General features: G+C 44.5%; 4 protein-coding genes across 4 annotated transcripts; 2 read left to right on the top strand and 2 right to left on the bottom strand.

Moving 5' to 3' along the window:
• Positions 1 to 585: 585 nt before the first annotated feature.
• nit2 (nitrilase family, member 2) lies at positions 586 to 5,530 on the top strand. The gene is made up of 10 exons (XM_079158370.1): positions 586 to 648; positions 800 to 918; positions 1,740 to 1,860; positions 1,976 to 2,064; positions 2,151 to 2,244; positions 2,335 to 2,409; positions 2,490 to 2,568; positions 4,016 to 4,114; positions 4,704 to 4,759; positions 4,932 to 5,530. The coding sequence occupies exons 1-10, from the start codon at positions 621 to 623 to the stop codon at positions 5,033 to 5,035; spliced, it is 864 nt and encodes a 287-aa protein (XP_079014496.1). The 5' UTR covers positions 586 to 620; the 3' UTR covers positions 5,036 to 5,530.
• A 3-nt stretch (positions 5,531 to 5,533) lies between these two features.
• On the bottom strand, positions 5,534 to 9,963 carry LOC306695192 (ICOS ligand-like). Its single transcript, XM_079158369.1, has 5 exons — positions 9,553 to 9,963; positions 7,887 to 8,210; positions 7,502 to 7,789; positions 7,229 to 7,411; positions 5,534 to 5,790 (listed from the first exon to the last, which is right to left on the bottom strand). The coding sequence occupies exons 1-5, from the start codon at positions 9,695 to 9,697 to the stop codon at positions 5,696 to 5,698; spliced, it is 1,035 nt and encodes a 344-aa protein (XP_079014495.1). The 5' UTR covers positions 9,698 to 9,963; the 3' UTR covers positions 5,534 to 5,695.
• A 769-nt stretch (positions 9,964 to 10,732) lies between these two features.
• gtpbp6 (GTP binding protein 6 (putative)) lies at positions 10,733 to 14,796 on the top strand. The gene is made up of 10 exons (XM_079158620.1): positions 10,733 to 11,130; positions 11,206 to 11,343; positions 11,423 to 11,493; positions 11,881 to 12,011; positions 12,094 to 12,164; positions 12,252 to 12,410; positions 12,509 to 12,717; positions 12,799 to 12,947; positions 13,751 to 13,903; positions 13,980 to 14,796. The coding sequence occupies exons 1-10, from the start codon at positions 10,764 to 10,766 to the stop codon at positions 14,104 to 14,106; spliced, it is 1,575 nt and encodes a 524-aa protein (XP_079014746.1). The 5' UTR covers positions 10,733 to 10,763; the 3' UTR covers positions 14,107 to 14,796.
• On the bottom strand, positions 14,119 to 18,348 carry plcxd1.2 (phospholipase C, X domain containing 1, tandem duplicate 2). The gene is made up of 6 exons (XM_079158621.1): positions 18,021 to 18,348; positions 17,118 to 17,254; positions 16,781 to 16,909; positions 15,773 to 15,928; positions 15,416 to 15,599; positions 14,119 to 15,325 (listed from the first exon to the last, which is right to left on the bottom strand). The coding sequence occupies exons 1-6, from the start codon at positions 18,100 to 18,102 to the stop codon at positions 15,072 to 15,074; spliced, it is 942 nt and encodes a 313-aa protein (XP_079014747.1). The 5' UTR covers positions 18,103 to 18,348; the 3' UTR covers positions 14,119 to 15,071.
• Between the last annotated feature and the right edge of the window lie 422 nt (positions 18,349 to 18,770).

Genomic DNA, 18,770 nt, shown 5'->3' with positions numbered 1-18,770 from the left:
ATTGGTCATTACAGTCCTTACTGTCTTTAGCTTCAATTTATTTAAATAAAACTACACCTGCTTTATGACAGGATCTTCCTACAGCAACAATAACAATAACTTCATATAAAAAGCTGCTGATGTTCTGCAGCAATAAAAACAATAAATCATATAAAAAGCTGCTGATGGTATGTCTTCAATTTATTTAAATAAAGCTCCAAATATTCAAAAATGCAAATTCTATGTCGTGTAAACATGAAGTATATTCACATGTTTATAATGAGTAAACTCTGCAAGTATCAAGTATGTTAATGTTTAGTCAAGTATGTTAATTTTAAACTAATGTCCGCTGACGCTGATTGGTTGCAAAAACCCCACCCCCTTGCTGACGTAACTTCTCTGCTAAACTTCACAATAAAGGTTCTTAGCTTTATGTAAACTCTCGCGATTTCATCGTAGAGTGCCTATAAGATAGAGGAACACATGTCCATCTCCAGAAGTTCATTATTATTGTTTTGTATCGTTTTTTGTTTTGTTTTACGGGACCTCTATGACGTTGCGCTGATTACAAGCTCTTGTTTTGAAAAACAAAACAGTTATCCGGTGTCAGGTGCCCAGTCTGCTCTCTGCACGGCTCATACATGTCCGCTGTAGCTAAAGCGATGTCCAGTAAGTATATTATGTTTCTGAGTTATTTAAAAGTTGTACATAAATACTATACACGTTAAACCGAGTGGTTGTTGTATTTACATGTTTTCTACAGGCTGTAAGCGGCTCTAAATGTTGACGCTGTTGCTAACTGTCTTGTTTTCTTTCCCAGAATTCCGTCTGGCAGTGGTCCAGCTGCACGTGACGAGCGTCAAAGCGGACAACCTGAGCAGAGCAAGGAGGCTCGTGAAGGAGGCGGCGGGACAAGGGAGCCAGCTGGTGCTACTTCCGGTGAGGAGGAGGAGGAGAGGGGAGGGGAGGAGAGGGGAGGTTGCTGGTCATCTGTATCACGCATTCTCTATTTAAAGTTACTACAAGGAACGTGTGAACCAGTCTCAGTGTAGTCCTGATCCTCTATATGAACCAGTCTCAGTATAGTCCTGATCCTCTATATGAACCAGTCTCAGTGTAGTCCTGGTCCTCTATCAGACCTCCATCAGTAAAGAGACCATCAGAGAGAAGATGGTCTGTTTCTATAGAGTTGTTCTTGATGCTCGTCATCGGAGCCACCGGGTCAGATTCTGGTGAAACCAGATGAAATCATGCAGGTTCACCAGAACCTCCTTCAGCTCAGACTCCAGCAGAGACCGGTCCACCGTGGACAGACCCGGATCTAGCTTCACCCGCAGCCTTGGACCTGCAGTTGGAGCTCTAGAGGGAGGAGGAGAGCTCATTTCTCATTTCCTCCTCCTCCTCCTCCTCCTCCTCCTCCTCCTCCTCCTCCAGGAGCAGAGCTTCTCCTCTCTGGGAGTCGACACCGACACCACGCTGCTGGAGACCCAGGACGTATTGCTGGACCCGCTGGAGGGAAGGGAGGCACGGGAGAACCAGAACCAGGACTGAGGGTCAGACTGTCAGACCTGCTGCAGTAACATGAGAGGTTTTCTAAAGAGTCTCTGGTGCTCAGAGACACTACAGCTGTAGTCCAGTGAAAGTTCCTCTTAGTAACTTTAAACGGAGTCCTCAGTGAGTCTTGAGTCCATCATTAACGTCTCTCTCCGCTCTCTCTCTCTCTCTCTCTCTCTCTCTCTCTCTCTCTCTCGTTAACACAGGAATGCTTCAATTCTCCGTATGGAACCGGCTTCTTCTCTCAGTACGCTGAGAGGATCCCAGGAGAGTCCACCCAGCTGCTGTCAGACACGGCGAAGGAGAACAAGGTGTATCTGGTGGGAGGTAAGGAAGCTTCTGACCTACACACCACGGTCCGTAGAGGGAAGGGTTCTACTCCACTGTTTACTTCTACTGATAAATCATATAAAAAGCTGCTGATGTTCTCCTTGTCCTCCAGGATCGATCCCTGAGGAGGACGGAGGGAAGCTGTATAACAGCTGTACGGTGTTTGGTCCTGATGGAGATCTGATCCTCAAACACAGGAAGGTCTGAGTTCATCTCTGGAGTTACTTTACTTCACTAGACGATCGCAGCAGCAGGACAGTCACATGGTTTCTCCTCCTTTTTTTAAGATTCACCTCTTTGACATCGACGTTCCGGGGAAAATCTGCTTCCAGGAGTCTGAGACTCTGACTCCGGGGGACAGTCTGTCCACGTTCGAGACCCGTAAGTGACTCTTTGTCCTCTCCGTGGAATCTCCCGCAGCTTAAACGAGCTCCCTCTGACCCCCGTTGTCCTCCGTGGTTCCTCCCTCAGCGTTCTGTAAGGTGGGCGTGGGGATCTGCTACGACATGAGGTTTGCAGAGCTGGCTCAGCTCTACAGCCGGAGAGGTGAGCGGCCGATCGGACCGGGCTTCTTATTTATAGAGGTGTGAGGTTCGACTGGTACCGGTGTGTCTTTGTGTCCTCAGGCTGCCAGCTGCTGGTCTACCCCGGAGCCTTCAACATGACCACGGGACCGGCTCACTGGGAGCTCCTTCAGAGGGGGAGGTGAGACCCCGAAACCACCTCCCGGTTTAGAGAAGAACCACCGATCTGTTAGACGGAAGACGTCTTTACAGGGTTGACTCACGTCTCATCAGCACAGTTACTCTCTTCTTATACAACCTTGCATTCTTATTAAATCAGATAATATTATCCTTTATTAATCTTACAGCGAGGAATTACAGCAGCAACAACAAGAGACATCAGTAATAAAGTATAATAAAGTATAATAAAGGATAATAAAGGATAATAAAGTATAATAAAGGATAATAAAGGATAATAAAGTATAATAAAGGATAATAAAGGATAATAAAGTATAATAAAGTATAATAAAAGATAATAAAGTATAATAAAAGATAATAAAGTATAATAAAGTTTAATAAAGTATAATAAAGTATAATAAAAGATAATAAAGTATAATAAAGTATAATAAAGTATAATAAAGTTTAATAAAGTATAATAAAGTATAATAAAAGATAATAAAGTATAATAAAGTATAATAAAGTATAATAAAGTATAATAAAGTTTAATAAAGTATAATAAAGTATAATAAAAGATAATAAAGTATAATAAAGTATAATAAAGTATAATAAAGTATAATAAAGGATAATAAAGTATAATAAAGGATAATAAAGTATAATAAAGTATAATAAAGGATAATAAAGTATAATAAAAGATAATAAAGTATAATAAAGGATAATAAAGTATAAAAGATAAGTCATTAAACAGTAAAGATATGATAAATATGTAAACCTTTAAAAAAACAATAAAAACTCAAATAAATAAAGTGCTTGATATTATTAGATAATTTAATTAATTAACTATAATTCTATTAATTACTATTTTATAAGGAGACAAAGTAGAAACAGGATCAGTGGATGAATGTGTCCTGATGCTGAATTCTTTGATTGATGGAATTAGTTTTTAGTTTTAATGTGGATTTAATGAGATTAGATTATATATTATTTTATATTATTATTATATATATAATATAATAAAGAATATAGTAAACTAAAACTGACACCAAAAAGAAAATAAGCATTAAATAATATGAACTAAAGAATGAGTTAAATAAATATCCTTTAAGAAAAACTAACCCTGAACTATATCATCAACAACAAACAAACTAAAACTAACAACTAAACTAAAGCAAACACATTTATTAAAACTAAACTATAATGAAATAAAAACAAACTGAAAACTATGATAAACGTGATGAGAGAGGAAATAGTTCCTTTAACTAAACTCTAAAGTTCTTTAATATAAATCTGATCATCAGAAACAAACATTCTGTCAAATATAACTTTTAATGCTTTAAATATGTCATTTATATTTTTGTATCTGTACATGTGTTCTCCATGTTGTGATGTGAGGAGTTCCTAAAGACAGAGTTTACCACTGTGTCATGTGACCTTAGTGGTCTCCTTGTCTCCTTTCCTTGTCTCCTCCTCAGGGCTCTGGATAACCAGGTGTTCGTGGCCACAGCGTCTCCGGCCCGAGATGAGACGTCCTCGTACGTGGCCTGGGGTCACAGCACCGTGGTGAACCCCTGGTACACAAACACCCACAACATGTTTCCTCTGACCTTTTCTCCACTGTCTGCCTCCTCACCTCCTCCGTCCTCCTGCCTGTGACCCAGAAATCATCTTGAAAATCACATTTGAAAGCCTCAGTTTGGTTGTTTTTCCTCATGGAAGCTTTCATCACACATGATGTGTTCAAGGACCATTGGACAGATGACAATCTGACGATGACGTCGGGTTCTTTTGCCGATCATTTTGAAAGAAAACATGCTTTTCAAGTTCAGAGGGTTAACTGAAGCTGCTTTAAATTGTTGAGGAACCAGGATGCGAGGAGAGGAGAGGAGGAAAGGAAAGGAATCAAGGATGTACAAACTGAGAAACGAGAAGAGCCGCGTGTCTGACTGTTGTCATGTGCAGTGAAGGCAACACGAGTTAGTTTGTGAATGAAAGGAAAACTTTAAAGAAAGAAAAGACTCAAACTTTCTACTCGCAGCGGATACTTTGACGTACTGTTGTAACATTATAAATATGAATTCATGTATTATAAGCTGCACTTTCTCTCCTTCTGATATTCAAGCTCTAGTTTGAGTATTTATTCATATTTCTAACTTGTTTCAGGGGGGAAGTGATCTCTAAGGCCGGACCAGAGGAGGCCGTCATCTACGCCGACGTCGGTGAGTGGTGGAGGAGGAGGAGGAGGAGGAGGAGGAGGAGGAGGAGGAGGAGGAGGAGGAGGAGGAGGAGGAGGAGGAGGAGGAGGAGGAGGAGGAGGAGGAGGAGGAGGAGGAGGAGGAGTTAAAGTCTCGTTGTTTGTGTGTATCTGAACCCGGTCTCATCTGATCCCAGACCTGCAGTACTTGGCCGACATCCGGCAGCAGATCCCCGTCACAGCTCAGCGGCGGGACGACCTGTACACCGTGACCTCTGTGGGGGGGGGAGGAGCCAGCTGATCATGTGACCTCCAGAGGAACGAAGGTACCGACACCAACGTGGTCCGACTCACCGGACTCACCGGTCTAAGAGCCGCTCTCTTCTTCTGGAAGGACGGAGCTGAAGCCTCGTGTTTATCGAGTAGAAACAAACGTTTGCTGGTCGGAGCTTCTCTAATGTGACGACTTTACAGCTGATTAGTTGTTAACTTTGAAATGAACTATTTTTGATGATTTATCGGTTTGAGTCATAATTCTCTGATTCCAGCTTCTTGAACTTGAAGACTTTCTGCTTTTCTTTCCTGAACTGAATATATTTGAGTCGAGGACATTTTATAAAGTGTTTATATAAACTACTCGATTAATCACCAGCGAGTGGAATCTCTACATCAGATCTTTCATTCAGTTCATATTATTCAAAGTCAAACAGCAGAAATACTTTTGTCTGTTTTTGTTAAAGTATGATTCAAATGTAAATTGTCACATTTTCTGTATGAATGTAAATAAATCCGCTGCAGCTGGTTTGAGTCTCTTTATTGAAGCTTGAAACACAGAAGAATCTTCAGTAACTCTATTTAAATGGTTTAAAGTCTGGACGTTAACTTGATCACAACAACAAAACTAAGTATTTACAAATCCGTGCTCCGTTTCCTGGAGTCAGAGAAGTCTGGAGTGTTCGTTTCACACGTCGGTCTCCTTCTTCTCCGGCTTCATGGCCTCCTTCTCCTCCTCCTCCTCCTCCTCCTCCTCTTCCTCAGGTCTCCTCCTTTTGTATCCTGAACGAAGAGCAAACATTTATTTCACATATTCTTCATAAAAGCCAGTTTAAAAGTATCCACAGAATGAAACCTGTGATAAATTATTAATATTATATTTAATGTTTCCTTTTTTCTCACTACATATCGTCTTCATGTCTTTCATCTTATTGTCATTTTATTTGATCTTTTATGTGATTCTTGCTCTTTGTTGCTGACTCGTTGGATCTGAGTTGATTTAATGTGACTTCAGAACATTTAGTCAAACAAACCTGTTGATTGATTGAATATCATTTGAATTAGTAGAGATGATGGTAAATCCTACTCCAGGATAGAATAGATGATATTAATATTAATAGATGATATTAATCAGATAACTACACTAAAGATTTTTAAAGATTAGTTGTTTGTCTTGTGAAATATTGGAAACCATTCTCTCTTCATTTCCTGAACTTTAGAATACATTTGATACTTTTTACATTGAACAGGGTTTGGTCCCTTCAGGAGGTACAACAGGTCGTCCACTAATCCAAAGATCGACGGTTCGATCCCCAGATCCTCCAGACCCTGACCCCTGACATCTGCTGCTGTGTGTTCCAAAACCCAGATTACCTTAAATTAAGACGATCCTTTATTAGTCCCACATCAGGAATGTCACAGTACGCCAGAAAAAGGTTTAGTTTGTCCTCAATAGATAGTATTTAAAACGCAGTGTGTCAAAAATACCAGGATGTTCTATTCTGACCCACAATCCAGACAGTTCATCCATGATATGATGAAGTAGTGAAAAGACAAAGTGTCAATTGTTTGAGTGTTCGGAAGACTAGAACGTCCATTCACCATTGACCTCCAGCCCCCTTGATTAGACCACCACCATCTACTCTGAGCTCAACTACACAAACAGAAAAACCTCCCAGAACACCACTGGTGTGTCTCTACTGAGCATCAGTGATATTGGTGACAAGAGGTGCCCGCACAGAACTCAAAGGTTATTAAAAGATAAAACCCACCGCAGCCTGTTCACTGTGCTGCCGTCTGGAAAGAGGTACAGAAGTATCAGCTGCTGAACCACCAGACTTCTTTAATTCATCCTCCATTTACATATATAATGTAGTTTTTTTTCCTATGTAGCAAGTTGGGACTGCAATCTGAATTGTTGTTCCACCCTGTTGTACAATGACAAATAAAAACCCTTTAACCTTGTTATCACCTGACTAACCTCCTCTTGAGGCAGTTTCCTGCTACAGTCAACAAAGTTCGACCAAATAGATTTTTAGGACACATGAGAAGTCCCTGTGGAAACCTTGCCTTAATATTTTAACTATTATTATTTAAAGTTACTGTGAGGAACTTTCATGTTGTGTTGGTTCTGTCGCCCCCTGTGGTCTGAAGTGGTAGTGTCTCTGAGCGCCAGAGTCCCTTTAGAAAACTTCATTTTACTGCAGCAGGGTCTGCCTACCTCTGTTCTGTTTTTTTTGGAACTCTTTCTTCTTCTTCTTGCTCATCCTGTCCAGGTGAATCTGGTAGACGACGCCCACCAACACCATGACCCCGACCACTGCGCAGAGCACCGTGCTGAAGATCCACATGGCCTCCGAGGCTCTGCCGCTCACCACGGGGCCGCCCCTCACTTTCACCCCGCCTTTGCATCAACAAGAGAACCAGAGATTAGTGGAACAGGTGGTGTTGTGAGTTTTTATGGAGCCTGGAAATCACTGAGCGAATCACTCACTGGTTGTGGACGTCAAGTTTTCGTTCGTGGACGGGTTCTCCACGACGCACGACACACTGGCGTCCTTGGAGACGTTGAGCGTCAGCTGGCTCGTGACGTTGTACAGAATGGAGTCCGGCAGCGCCGCCGCCAGCGTCCTCACCGAGCCGTAGGGGGGTTCCTCAGTGTCGTTGATGATCCAGTAGACTGCAGGTGCAGGGAAACCCCCGCTGGAGTGACACCAGAAGGCGGTCTCGCCTCCCGGCCCGGCCTCCTTCTCCCTCCGCAGCAGCGGGAAGCTGAAACTGGCTGCAAAACAGCCGTCAAAGACAACGTTAGCTCCTCTAAATACTCTAAATACTCGTCCTGATCACTTCCTGTGTGTGATTGATTGTTGGACACTGACCTGCGGTCCTGAGGCACACGGTGCACAGCTCGGTGCTGTGATTCTTCCCTGAAATGACGTGCAGACTGTAGTTCACGCTGTGCTCCGAGAGGTCCACCGTGGGAAGCTGCAGGGACAAGTTTCCCGTCAGCGCGGCGTCCGTCGGGCTCGTGGCCCTGTTGATGCTCCACTCCTCCACGATGCCGTCGACCCTCCACATCGACCGGAGCACCACCTCCTCGCCTCTCCTCCACTCGATGGTGATGTTCACCGAGGTTTTTAACTGGGGGCGAACGCAGGGCAGCGAGACCGGCTGTCCGACGATACCGAGGACGCACTCTTCCTCTGAGGACAGACAAGAGAGACAAGACAGTAACGTATCAGTGTAGGAGAGAGTAACCGAGTACTTCTATTCAAGTACTGTACTTAAAGCTACTACGAGGAACTTTCATTTCTCTTGGTTCTGTCGCCCCCTGTGGTCTAAAGCTGTAGTGTCTCTGAGCACCAGACTCCCTTTAGAAAACCTCTCATGTTACTGCAGCAGGTTCTAACGCTCTCAGTCCTGGTTCTGGTTCTCCCGTGCCTCCCTTCCCTCCAGCGGGTCCAGCAATACACCCTGGGTCTCCAGCAGCGTGGTGTCGGTGTTGACTCCCAGAGAGGAGAAGCTCTGCTCCTGGAAGAGGAGGAGGAGGAGGAGGAGGAGAAGACGACGCTGCTGCTGCTGCTGCCGGGAGCTGAGCTCTCCTCCTCCCTCTGGAGCTCCTGGATCTGGGTCTGTCCACAGTGGACCGGTCTCTGCTGGAGGATCTGGGTCTGTCCACGGTGGACCGGTCTCTGCTGGAGGATCTGGGTCTGTCCACGGTGGACCGGTCTCTGCTGGAGGATCTGGTTCTGTCCACAGTGGACCGGTCTCTGCTGGAGTCTGAGCTGAAGGAGGTTCTGGTGAACCTGCATGAGTTCATCTGGTTTCACCAGAATCCGACCCGGTGGCCCTGATGACGAGCATCAAGAATAACTCTATAGAAACAGACCATCTTCTCTCTGATGGTCTCTTTACTGATGGAGGTCTATAGAGGATCAGGACTACACTGAGACTGGTTCATAGAGGATCAGGACTGAACTGAGACTGGTTCAGGACCAGATACAAATTACTCACTGTCACTTAAAGTACACATTTGAAGTAGTTGTACAGTAAAAACTACATTAGTCGAGTAATCCTTTGATAAGATCTTAACTGGCAACTTTATAGATAATCATTTAGCAAACGTGTAAAAACATTTCATGGCTCCAGCTTCACTAATGAGACGATTCACTACTTTTTCTGTTAAATGACTTTAAAACACTTTCAGTGTAATCTTGAGGTTTGGACTAAACTAACATAGTGAAGGTGTCACTTTGGGCTCTGGGTAGTTGACACAAACATTTCTCACCATTTTCACAAACCAAAATAATCAGCAGATGAATCCATAATGAAAATAATGATTAGTTATAGTAACAGTAAAATCCTGCTTTTCCATTAATACGTGAGTAATACTCTAATGATAGTATATATATATATAATAGTAGAACAGTCACAGTTTGAATACTAACTTTTACTGACAGACTAACTGTAGTAGTAGTAGTACATGGTGTGAATACTTGCAGTACTTCAGTGTACCAGGTACATGTCAGTGTGTGGTCGTCTCACCCAGACAGGCGCAGAAACCCAGGAAGCCGAGCAGCAGTCCGGATCTCCACAGAGCCGCTTTGTGCGCCGTTTGTGCGCCAAAGACGCAGAAAGCATTCAAAGACCTGTTCCTCCTCCGACTGGAGAACGAGCACAGACCCATCATCGCTTTAAAAGTGCCCGTGTGGCTCCACTTCCCTGTCAGCCTGTCGCACAGCTCCGGGTCGGACGCGCACACCTTGTTTCTTCCTAGAGGTGAAGTCACCGCCGGTCATGTTGCGGCTTGTTGAGGCATCTGACTCTGTTCCTCTGTCTGATTTAAAGATGACGAGCAGTGAGAATTAAAGAGATTCTCACTCACAAATAACCGTTAAAGCCTTTTTACTTTCCATCAGCATACATCCTACTGAGAGCCTTAATATGGAGGTTGTGTCCGACCTGTTTGACCTGTTTTTAGGCGGCGCACGCCCACACAGCGTGACGTCATGAACCGCCGAGATTCAACTGGTGTTAAAGTGACAGCGAGGAACCTTTACCTGGTTCTGCAGGGAGGCTCGGGGCTAGAACCAGGACTGAGAGGGGCAGACTGTCAGACCCTGCTGCAGTAAAATGAGAGGTTTTGTAAAAGGACTCTGGCGCTCAGAGACACTACCACTTTAATCCACAGGGGGCGACAGAACCAACACTAAATGAACGTTATTGTAGTAACTTTAAATAAAATGATAAAGTTAAAATATACATTTTACTATTAATTATTAATACAACAACCAAATATATACATACACATACAAAAAAATACAAAATTATTCATATATAATCATTTGTTTTCATTTGTTTAATATACATACACACACACATACGTACATCAAAGTAAATGAAAAATATAACACCATTAATATATTTTTATGTATTACATATATAAATAAAATCATCAATAAAATAAATATACATCAAAAGAAAAAAAATATTTAAAATAATGGTGGGATAATATAAAATATAAATACACAGTCCCAGTTTTCCAGCATGAACAGCTGATTCTAACGTGATCTGGATTCTAGACGGTGCATCAACACGCCAGCAGGTGGCAGTATTCCCTCTGCAGGCTGCTTTGTGATCTCCGGTGAGCAAGAAGAAGAACACGTTCACAGTGCGCATGCGCGGTGGCTCTCTCTCCTAAAGCATGACAATAACAACAATCATGGACGTAGTGATGGCTGTACAATAAGAGCACCATGACAGCACTGAGGAGGGTTCTCTCGTGGTTTCCGGTACTGCAGCGTCGCTGCGCACACACCTGTCTGACATCATCGGCTACCTGCAGACTCCTTCACAAGCCTCCGCGTGCAGTCGGAGCAGCATGTCCCTCTCAGCTGAGGGCGTTCACGCTGTCCGCGTGCAGGTCGAGGGACATCACGGATGACCTCAGAGGCAGCGGGGTGCACGAGGCGGAGGAAGAAGAGGATGGAGAGGATGACGACTTCATCGATGACAGCGAGGTGGAGGAGCTGTTTCAGCTGCACGCGCCCGCTCAGCAGCACAGAGTGTTCGTGGTTCACCCCGATGTGAAGTGGGGGAGCCGGAAGCAGCACCTGACCACCGGTAGGTAACACACCGTCCACCAGGTGTGCGCGCGCGCGCAGGCGAGTTTGTTTATCGAGCTGTGTTTGTGCGCAGCTGAGCTGATGATGGCCGAGGCCGTGGGTCTCGTGAACACTTTGGACAGCTGGAGAGTGGTGGACCAGCTCATCATGTCCACCAAGACACCAGAGAAGAAGAAGATCTTCGGCAAAGGGAACTTCCAGACTCTGACAGGTTCCGCTCAGCCTCCACGTGCACGTCTCAGCTGATCGATATCTTTGATATGAATCATGTTGTGTTTGTGTTTTTGTAGATAAAATCAGACAGACGGCAGGAATCACTGCGGTGTTTGTGAATGTGGAGCGTCTGTATCCTTCCTCTGAGGTGAACTAAGCACTTTTTGTATATTTTTCACATTTTATTGCATTTCTTATTTTATGTTTATGTTTTATTTTCACTGGTTCTGATTCTTGAAAATAGCTTTCTGGCTACACACAAGCAGGGACGTGCACAGATATTAGTTACTCTAATCTAAACATTAATAGGGCACCCCACTCCCACCGTCTAAAGGAAGCCTTCATGACGTCACGCTTTAATTTGCAGCTGGTGTTCGTAGTAGCTGAACGTGAACGGTTAGATAATAAACACAGATGTATTTACAACTGATTTGAAGGCTGTTACGAGCACTCCTGCATGTTTTATTTAGGCCTTGTGTACGTCTTTACACGCGGGACGTTTTCAGCCGCTGACGGCTGTGTGTCCCCCCCACAGAGGGAGTTCGAGGAGGCCTGGGGGGTCAAAGTGTTTGACCGGTACTCTGTGGTTCTCCACATCTTTCGCTGCAACGCCAAGACCAAAGAGGCCAAGCTACAGATCTCTCTGGCAGAGATCCCCTTGTTGAGGTAACGTTTTTATATATTTCTTCTTGTATTTTTCCCAGCATCCATTGGGGTTTTAAAAACGTCTTCTTCTGACGGCGTACAGGTCTCGTCTGAAAAATGAATTGGCAAACTTGGATCAGCAGGGCGGAGGGTCGAGATACATGGGAGGCTCAGGTAACGACGCCCGGGGCGATTAAACCACACGCACACCTGTGATTGGATGTTCGGCCGCTGACCCTGCTTGCTGATTGGTCCGTACAGGGGAGACGCTGATGGAGGTCCAGCAGAGACTGCTGAGGGAGCGCGAGATGAAGATCCGCTCGGCGCTGGAGAAACTGAGGAGGAAGAGGAGCCTGCTGAGATCTCAGCGTCAACACAAGGAGTTCCCCACCGTCTCCGTGTTGGGATACACGAACTGTGGTGAGACGCTGGGAAATAAAACCGTTTACATATTTAGTAGAGGCAGGGAATCCCCACATAAAATCCCCACAAACCTCTTTTTTTTTGTTTCCGTTCAGGAAAAACGACCCTGATCAAAGCGCTGACGGGCGACGTCGCCCTTCAGCCCAGAAACCAGCTGTTCGCCACGCTGGACGTCACCGTGCACGCCGGCCAGCTGCCCAGTCACATGACCGTCCTGTACGTGGACACCATCGGCTTCCTGTCCCAGCTGCCCCACCGGCTCATCGACTCCTTCTCCGCCACGCTGGAGGACATCAAACACTCGGTGGGTTTCCACTCGGCGACGTGAAACAGAACTACAGTCTTTACTTAGAGATGTTGACTCGTCCATCTGTCTGTCTCTCAGGACCTGCTGGTCCACGTCAGAGACATCAGTCACCCGGAGACGGTGAACCAGAAGGTGAACGTGCTGAGAGTTCTGGAGAACATGCAGATCCCCGACAGGCTGATGAGCTCCATGATAGAAGTCCACAATAAAACGGACCTCGTTGACAAGTAGGAAGACAAAGTTTGTCCTTAAAGGGCCAGCGTGTCGCATTCAGGAGGAGGATTTTAGTTAGCTTAGAAGGAGTCCTTCATATCTGCATAGGGAGCAGGAGGCGGAGTCCATCATGTTTCACCACCACGTTTTTCTACAGAAGCCCGGAACAGACAAACCAAACACGGACTCTAGAGAGACTTCCACGTAGTTACCTGAAGGAAGGGATGCGTTCCCAAACTCTGTGCTAAACATTCATAAACTTCACTCAGAAATGTTATTTATTTTATTGACACGAGATTTGTTTCCAGTGAGATATTAATGACTTTGTAAAGTGACTTTACTTTTGTAAACAAAACCCTTGCTGCTCTAAATTATAAATAAATTCTAACCCTTTTCTAATTGATTTGTTTTTAAAATTCTAATTTGTTTTTAAAATCAATGATTTATTCATGTAATAGAACAGATATAGTAATGGAAGAGTATTGGTAAAAGTAGCTTCTAGTTGTACTAAAACCCTAAAGATAAATCTCTACCTCGAGGCCACCGTTGTTCGCGACACGCTTGGAAAGGGGAGGGGCTTAGCGGAGGGGTATTTCGTTAGTTGCAATCTGCAACGTCACCACTAGATGTCACTACAACTTACACACTGTCCCTTTAATGGAAATAATAGAAAATGTGCTCAGCAGCCTAGAAGATCAAAAGCACAAAATGTAATAATGTCACATTTAAATGAACTCAAAACTATACAAGACATAGTAATGAGTTGTCCTGATATATGCAGCCTTTCTGTGTGAGCTAAGAGTGTTTTCTGTCTCAGCTATCAGCTGTCGGAGCCGGACGCTCTGCCCATCTCAGCCCTGGAGCAGCGAGGTCTGGAGCGCCTGAGGACGGCGGTGGAGGAAGAGATCGTGAAGTCGACGGGGAAACGCGTGTTGGAGCTCAGCGTTGACCTCAGCTCTCCTCAGTTAAGGTGACGACCGTCCTCCTCGCTGCTGCTGCGTTTCTTTTTTTTAAATAAGACCGCTAACGTGCATCTCCGTCCACAGTTGGCTGTACAAGGAGGCCGCCGTTCAGGACGTGCAGGTGAACGCGGACGAAGGCTCGGCCGTCGTCAAGGTCATCATCAGTGCCGCTGCTCACGGACGCTACAGGAAACTGTTCACGGGGAGATGACGGAGAAGAAAGCGATCCGTCCTGCTGCAGCCTTCCAATGATTTATCAGCTCGTTTATGCCACACGGGAACAACAACACGTCACTGGCTCCCTGATCTCTACTGAGCATGTGCAGCTCTCCACAGAGACGAGAAAGAACCGAGAGCGTAGCGTTAGCCAGAGCTAGCTGAATGTTAGCATCTTGATAAGGCTGCCGTCTCTTTAGACGATTAGAAGGCTCAGATTAGTCGTTGTTTATGCTTTTTTTTTCATGCTGAATAATTTATTTACAAGAAAGTCATTTTTTTTTCTGTAATTTTGTTAATTAAATCAACTGATCTATTGGACAAAACCTTTCTTTGTAGTCGACTCACGGTTTCTTAAAGCAGGAAACGACTCTGGAAACTCATTACTGCTCCATGATAAACTGAACCAGACAAGAGAGACTATGTATTGTACATTATATTAAAATATTTGACAGTATAATTTTATTAAAGTGACGTACGTTCTTGTAAACATATTGCACATCAGAGCTGTAGAGTCACAACATACAGAATGTTTTCTGGTGGAATAAAACCTGAATGTAAAACTCAGAAACTCTGGTTTCCTTCAGTTAGAACTCTTCTGAGCGAACACAAGAAAAGAGGAAATGATGTCTTCAGAAGGTCATTAGTTTCAGTTCCTGTGGAATAAAACATGTTTTTAACATTTGACGGCGTTCTTCAGTTTCTGGTCCAGTGTGTCTTTGTAGTCGTTCTGTGTCCTTTGTGTCTCTTTTTGGTCATATTGCATCTCTTTGTAGTAGTCGTCTGTCTCTTTGGTCATATTGCATCTCTGCGGTCATTTGAGTCTCATTTTGGTTATTTTCTATTGAGTCTGTTTCTGCTCATCTTCTGTCTCTTTGTGGTCGTATTCTGTCTCCTCTTGGTCTTTGTCTCTGGTTATTTTGCATCTCTTTGTAGTAGTCTTGTGTCTCTTTGTAGTCTTTAATATTTGACGGGCTTCTTCCGCAGTAGTTTCTGGTTCAGTGCGATGACCAGAGAGCAGAGAGGAAGTGGACCCACAAAGTCTCCTGCGATGATGTTGAGGCTCTTGGGGTCTGATCCTGGTTCCTGCTCCTCCAGCCACGTCCTCAAAGCCTCCCAGTTGCTGAAGGTCAGCGTCCGCAGAGACTGCTTTGGGTGCTCGGCGATGAAACGCCTGTCAGCTGTGAGGTTCAGACCGGAGACGAAGAAGCCCTCTGGACAAACATGAAGACACAAAGCGCTGTGATGTTTGCTACTCAAGTTAGCAGTGAAAGTCAAACGTTTAAAGTGTTAAAGACCCTCACCTGGACGTCCCAGGTCTTCGTTCCAGTCCAGGTAGCTGGTGACTCCCTGCGCTGTGCGCTGGTTGGCCCACCAGTAAGGGATGGGGGGCCACAGCTCCGCATGTCTCGCTGCAGACTGGGAGTCGTAGGACAGGATGACCTGGTAACCAGACGTCCACAGGCTCCGCAGGGTCAGGACTGCTTCCTGTGGAGGACACGTTAGGGTCTGTGTGAGGCTTTGTGTTTCTATCATGGACAGATTATGAGACGACGCCCCCCCCCCGGCCCAGGGGCCAATAACATATTTGGCCTCTAAGCAGAGCCCAACAGGCCCATTCGGCAGTCGCTCCACGGTTTCTATAGGAGGAGACAGCTGACCTTCTGGGGGCAGAGTCTTGATCCGAAAAGCTTCTTCAGGGAGAAAATGAACGACTGATGGAGTTTCTCGTCGATTCCCTCAAAATGGCTGCAAGCCAGAATAACGACCTCCTTCGGGTGAGACTTCAGCCAGACGGCCACAGACGACAGTGTTTCCTGTGGAAGAAGACATTTCATGTAATTATGCTGTAAAAGCCTTAAATAATACTTTTCATTAAAGGAACGCTTCATCTCGAAAATGACCATTTGTATATCAGTTATTCACACACGGGTCCGTACAAATAAAGGACACGGAAATGCTAAATACTCGCCTGCAAATATTAAATGAATGGGGCTTTTATTGTGAAGGACAGAGGAATCTGGCCCTCCTAGTTGAGACAATGGAGCCTACATGATGTTGTGTTATGAATATATTAATAAGCTATGTGTATGGTTGATGACTTTTTTTCGTGGTGCAAAAGCTCAGAAAAACTCCTTGTTCCTCTTTTTCTGATGTTTCATTCAGTGTGGCTTTGTGCCAAAGCACACTGACCTTTATACCTTTATACCTAATAACCTTTGTGTTTGTGTCAAACATTATGAATATGTCTCCTCTCCCCCTCTCTCACCCACCCAGTCCAACCCTTTCAAAATAAAAGCCCCATAGATTAACTGTATCTTAACATGAAGCTCAGAATGAGGTTCGTACAGAAATGACGGGAGCTATTTGTGGACTGTCAATCCAAGAGTATGAATCTAAAATGCAGAAAAGAGAGCAGCTCTATCTCAATTGAACCTGAACGACACTACCGGTAACATCGGCGTGTGTGTATATTGCGACGTCTTCGGGCAGTAGAAGCCAATTTTCTAGTTTAGTTTTGCTGTTGTCAGTTACTTCTACTCATCAAGACTTGTCTCTGTTTTATTTACTCTCCATTCACCGTGAAGAGATGAGACAACTTCAAAGATTAAAAGTAACACAGGATGAGTAACTGATATACAGATGTTCTTTAAGACGATTAAACTCACCAAAACTGTTAAATGTGTGTATATGACGTGTGTGAAGTACAGGTCTCTGGAGGAGTCTTTGGGTTTGTGAGCGATACGCAGATCGAAGAATCGAATCCCCATCGAAAGCTGCTCCTCGATGCTTTTGTCCTGCGAGGAAGAGGAAGAGAAACTCTTCTATACGTCATATTGCCTTAATCCCATAGGGACACACACACACACACACACACACACACACACACACACACACACACACACACACACACACACACACACACACACACACACACACACACACACACACACACACACACACACACACACACACACACACACACACACACACACACACACACACCTGTGTTGTGGCCCATTTAAAGATGGCCGGTCTGGTGAAACAGTAGAAAAGTCCGTCCAGGAGCCTGAAGGTGTCCGGTTCAGACGGGATCAGCGGGGAGTTGATGTCCAGACAGTAGCTCATGGCGTCATGGCTCCCTGAGTGAACAGGTGAGAACGGAGGACACGCTTCATTTCCTGTGTGTGTGTGTGTGTGTAACTACACAGTCTGGTGTTTGTATGTAATGTGTTCTCAGGTTGTTCCTCTAAAAGAGACCCTGGTCCCACTGAGACCTCTGGAATTAATAAATAAACCAAAACAGGAGATATTAACTCATTGTTTTGAGATACTTGGACATTATTTTAGAGAAATAAATAATAATCAGAAATGATGTAACATGAATATGGATGAACCAGTGACATTGAGTGGTTCTCCTAAACTCTACTTGTTAGTGTTTTACAGGTTTTATTTTACATGTCAAATATACATTTTAATTATGTTAATTTGTAAAATGATCTGCCCTATTTCTTCAACTCTAGGGCTTTTTACAGAACTTTATTTACCATTTAATTTAATTATTTTAATTATTTTAATTCTCAAATGACTTCGTCTTTTATGAAGATGTTGCCTCTTTTCTGTTCGTCTCTTTCTTGTTGTTTCTCTGTAAGTGACTCGACGTCATTATAAACGAGGCTCGTGATGATGAATGGAGGTTAAAGTGTGTAGAGCCTGTGTAGCCTTTAGAGGAGCGTTCTGTCCTCTGGGACGTTGACTCTTCTGACTGCTCCCCTGTGCTCCCCTGTGCTCCTCTGTGCTCCCCTGTGCTCCCCTGTGCTCCTCTGTGCTCCTCTGTGCTCCTCTGTGCTCCTCTGTAGTGCTCATGAATGGAGGATTAGCAGCACAGGAGAGAGGTGTTCTGCTCACCGGGAATGGCCAGGTTAGTCAGGGGAACGTCCCACAGCTCCTCCGGGAGACCCGACATCCAGTCCTGACAGCGGGGATCCATGTCGGACCTGCGGGAGAGAGACTCACTAAAACCAGGTCTGACGTGTAGATCCGAGGTCAGTCATCACATGTTGGATCCTCTTCCTTCATCTGATTCCTTTAAACGATCGACCGCAGACACAACAACAGGAGGAGGAGCTAACTTTATATTTCCTCATTCTTCTGTTGATTGACAGCTGCGCTGCTGAACGAGTCACTCACAAAGGTTTCTCTGAAGACAAGCTGGGAATTCACGAGACGCTTCAGAAGAAACGGGTCACTTTGAGTTTCTACGTGTCAGCAGACACGTTACTGACGTGTTTCTATGACGCGGAGGGGGCGGAGCTAAAGGAAAACAAGAAACAAGTTGAGCTGGAATAGAAGAAGACTGATGACAGATAAAGGAACATTCTTATGGTTTATGTGACGTTGGTGAACACAGATAATATCTTCTCCCAAATATATGGACCATTAAGGACAATGTGGTGACAAGAACATCCTGTAAGTGCTATAGTGAGAATCTTTCTCCAAATAATGAGTTAATAACTCAACATAATGACTCAGTATCTCTAAATAATGAGTCAGTATCTCTAAATAATGAGTCAGTATCTCTAAATAATGAATCTCTAAATAATGAGTTAGTATCTCTAAATAGCTGCTAGCCGCCAGTTCAGACATCTGCATGTTCAG

The sequence above is a fragment of the Pholis gunnellus genome (assembly GCF_910591455.1).
Source record: "Pholis gunnellus genome assembly, chromosome: 4".
NCBI lineage: Eukaryota > Metazoa > Chordata > Actinopteri > Perciformes > Pholidae > Pholis > Pholis gunnellus.
Note: the sequence above shows the minus strand (reverse complement) of the source record. Positions and strands in the feature narration are given on the sequence as shown.

Bases quoted from the DNA above. Each gene is read 5' to 3' on its own strand.
- nit2 (XM_079158370.1), top strand. From the start codon at position 621: ATGTCCGCTGTAGCTAAAGCGATGTCCA. The intron at 2,569-4,015 runs GTGAGACCCCGA...TCTCCTCCTCAG, and splicing joins GAGCTCCTTCAGAGGGGGAG to GGCTCTGGATAACCAGGTGT. The intron at 4,760-4,931 runs GTGAGTGGTGGA...ATCTGATCCCAG, and splicing joins CGTCATCTACGCCGACGTCG to ACCTGCAGTACTTGGCCGAC.
- LOC306695192 (XM_079158369.1), bottom strand. From the start codon at position 9,697: ATGATGGGTCTGTGCTCGTTCTCCAGTCGGAGGAGGAACAGGTCTTTG. The intron at 8,211-9,552 runs GTGAGACGACCA...GTCTGTCCTCAG, and splicing joins GGGTTTCTGCGCCTGTCTGG to AGGAAGAGTGCGTCCTCGGT. The intron at 5,791-7,228 runs GTAGGCAGACCC...CTCTTCGTTCAG, and splicing joins CCAAAAAAAACAGAACAGAG to GATACAAAAGGAGGAGACCT.
- gtpbp6 (XM_079158620.1), top strand. From the start codon at position 10,764: ATGACAGCACTGAGGAGGGTTCTCTCGTGGTTTCCGGTACTGCAGCGT. The intron at 11,494-11,880 runs GTGAACTAAGCA...TCCCCCCCACAG, and splicing joins GTCTGTATCCTTCCTCTGAG to AGGGAGTTCGAGGAGGCCTG. The intron at 12,012-12,093 runs GTAACGTTTTTA...GACGGCGTACAG, and splicing joins GCAGAGATCCCCTTGTTGAG to GTCTCGTCTGAAAAATGAAT.
- plcxd1.2 (XM_079158621.1), bottom strand. From the start codon at position 18,102: ATGGATCCCCGCTGTCAGGACTGGATGTCGGGTCTCCCGGAGGAGCTG. The intron at 15,600-15,772 runs GTCAGCTGTCTC...TGTCCTCCACAG, and splicing joins CAAGACTCTGCCCCCAGAAG to GAAGCAGTCCTGACCCTGCG. The intron at 15,326-15,415 runs GTGAGGGTCTTT...ATGTTTGTCCAG, and splicing joins CGAAGACCTGGGACGTCCAG to AGGGCTTCTTCGTCTCCGGT.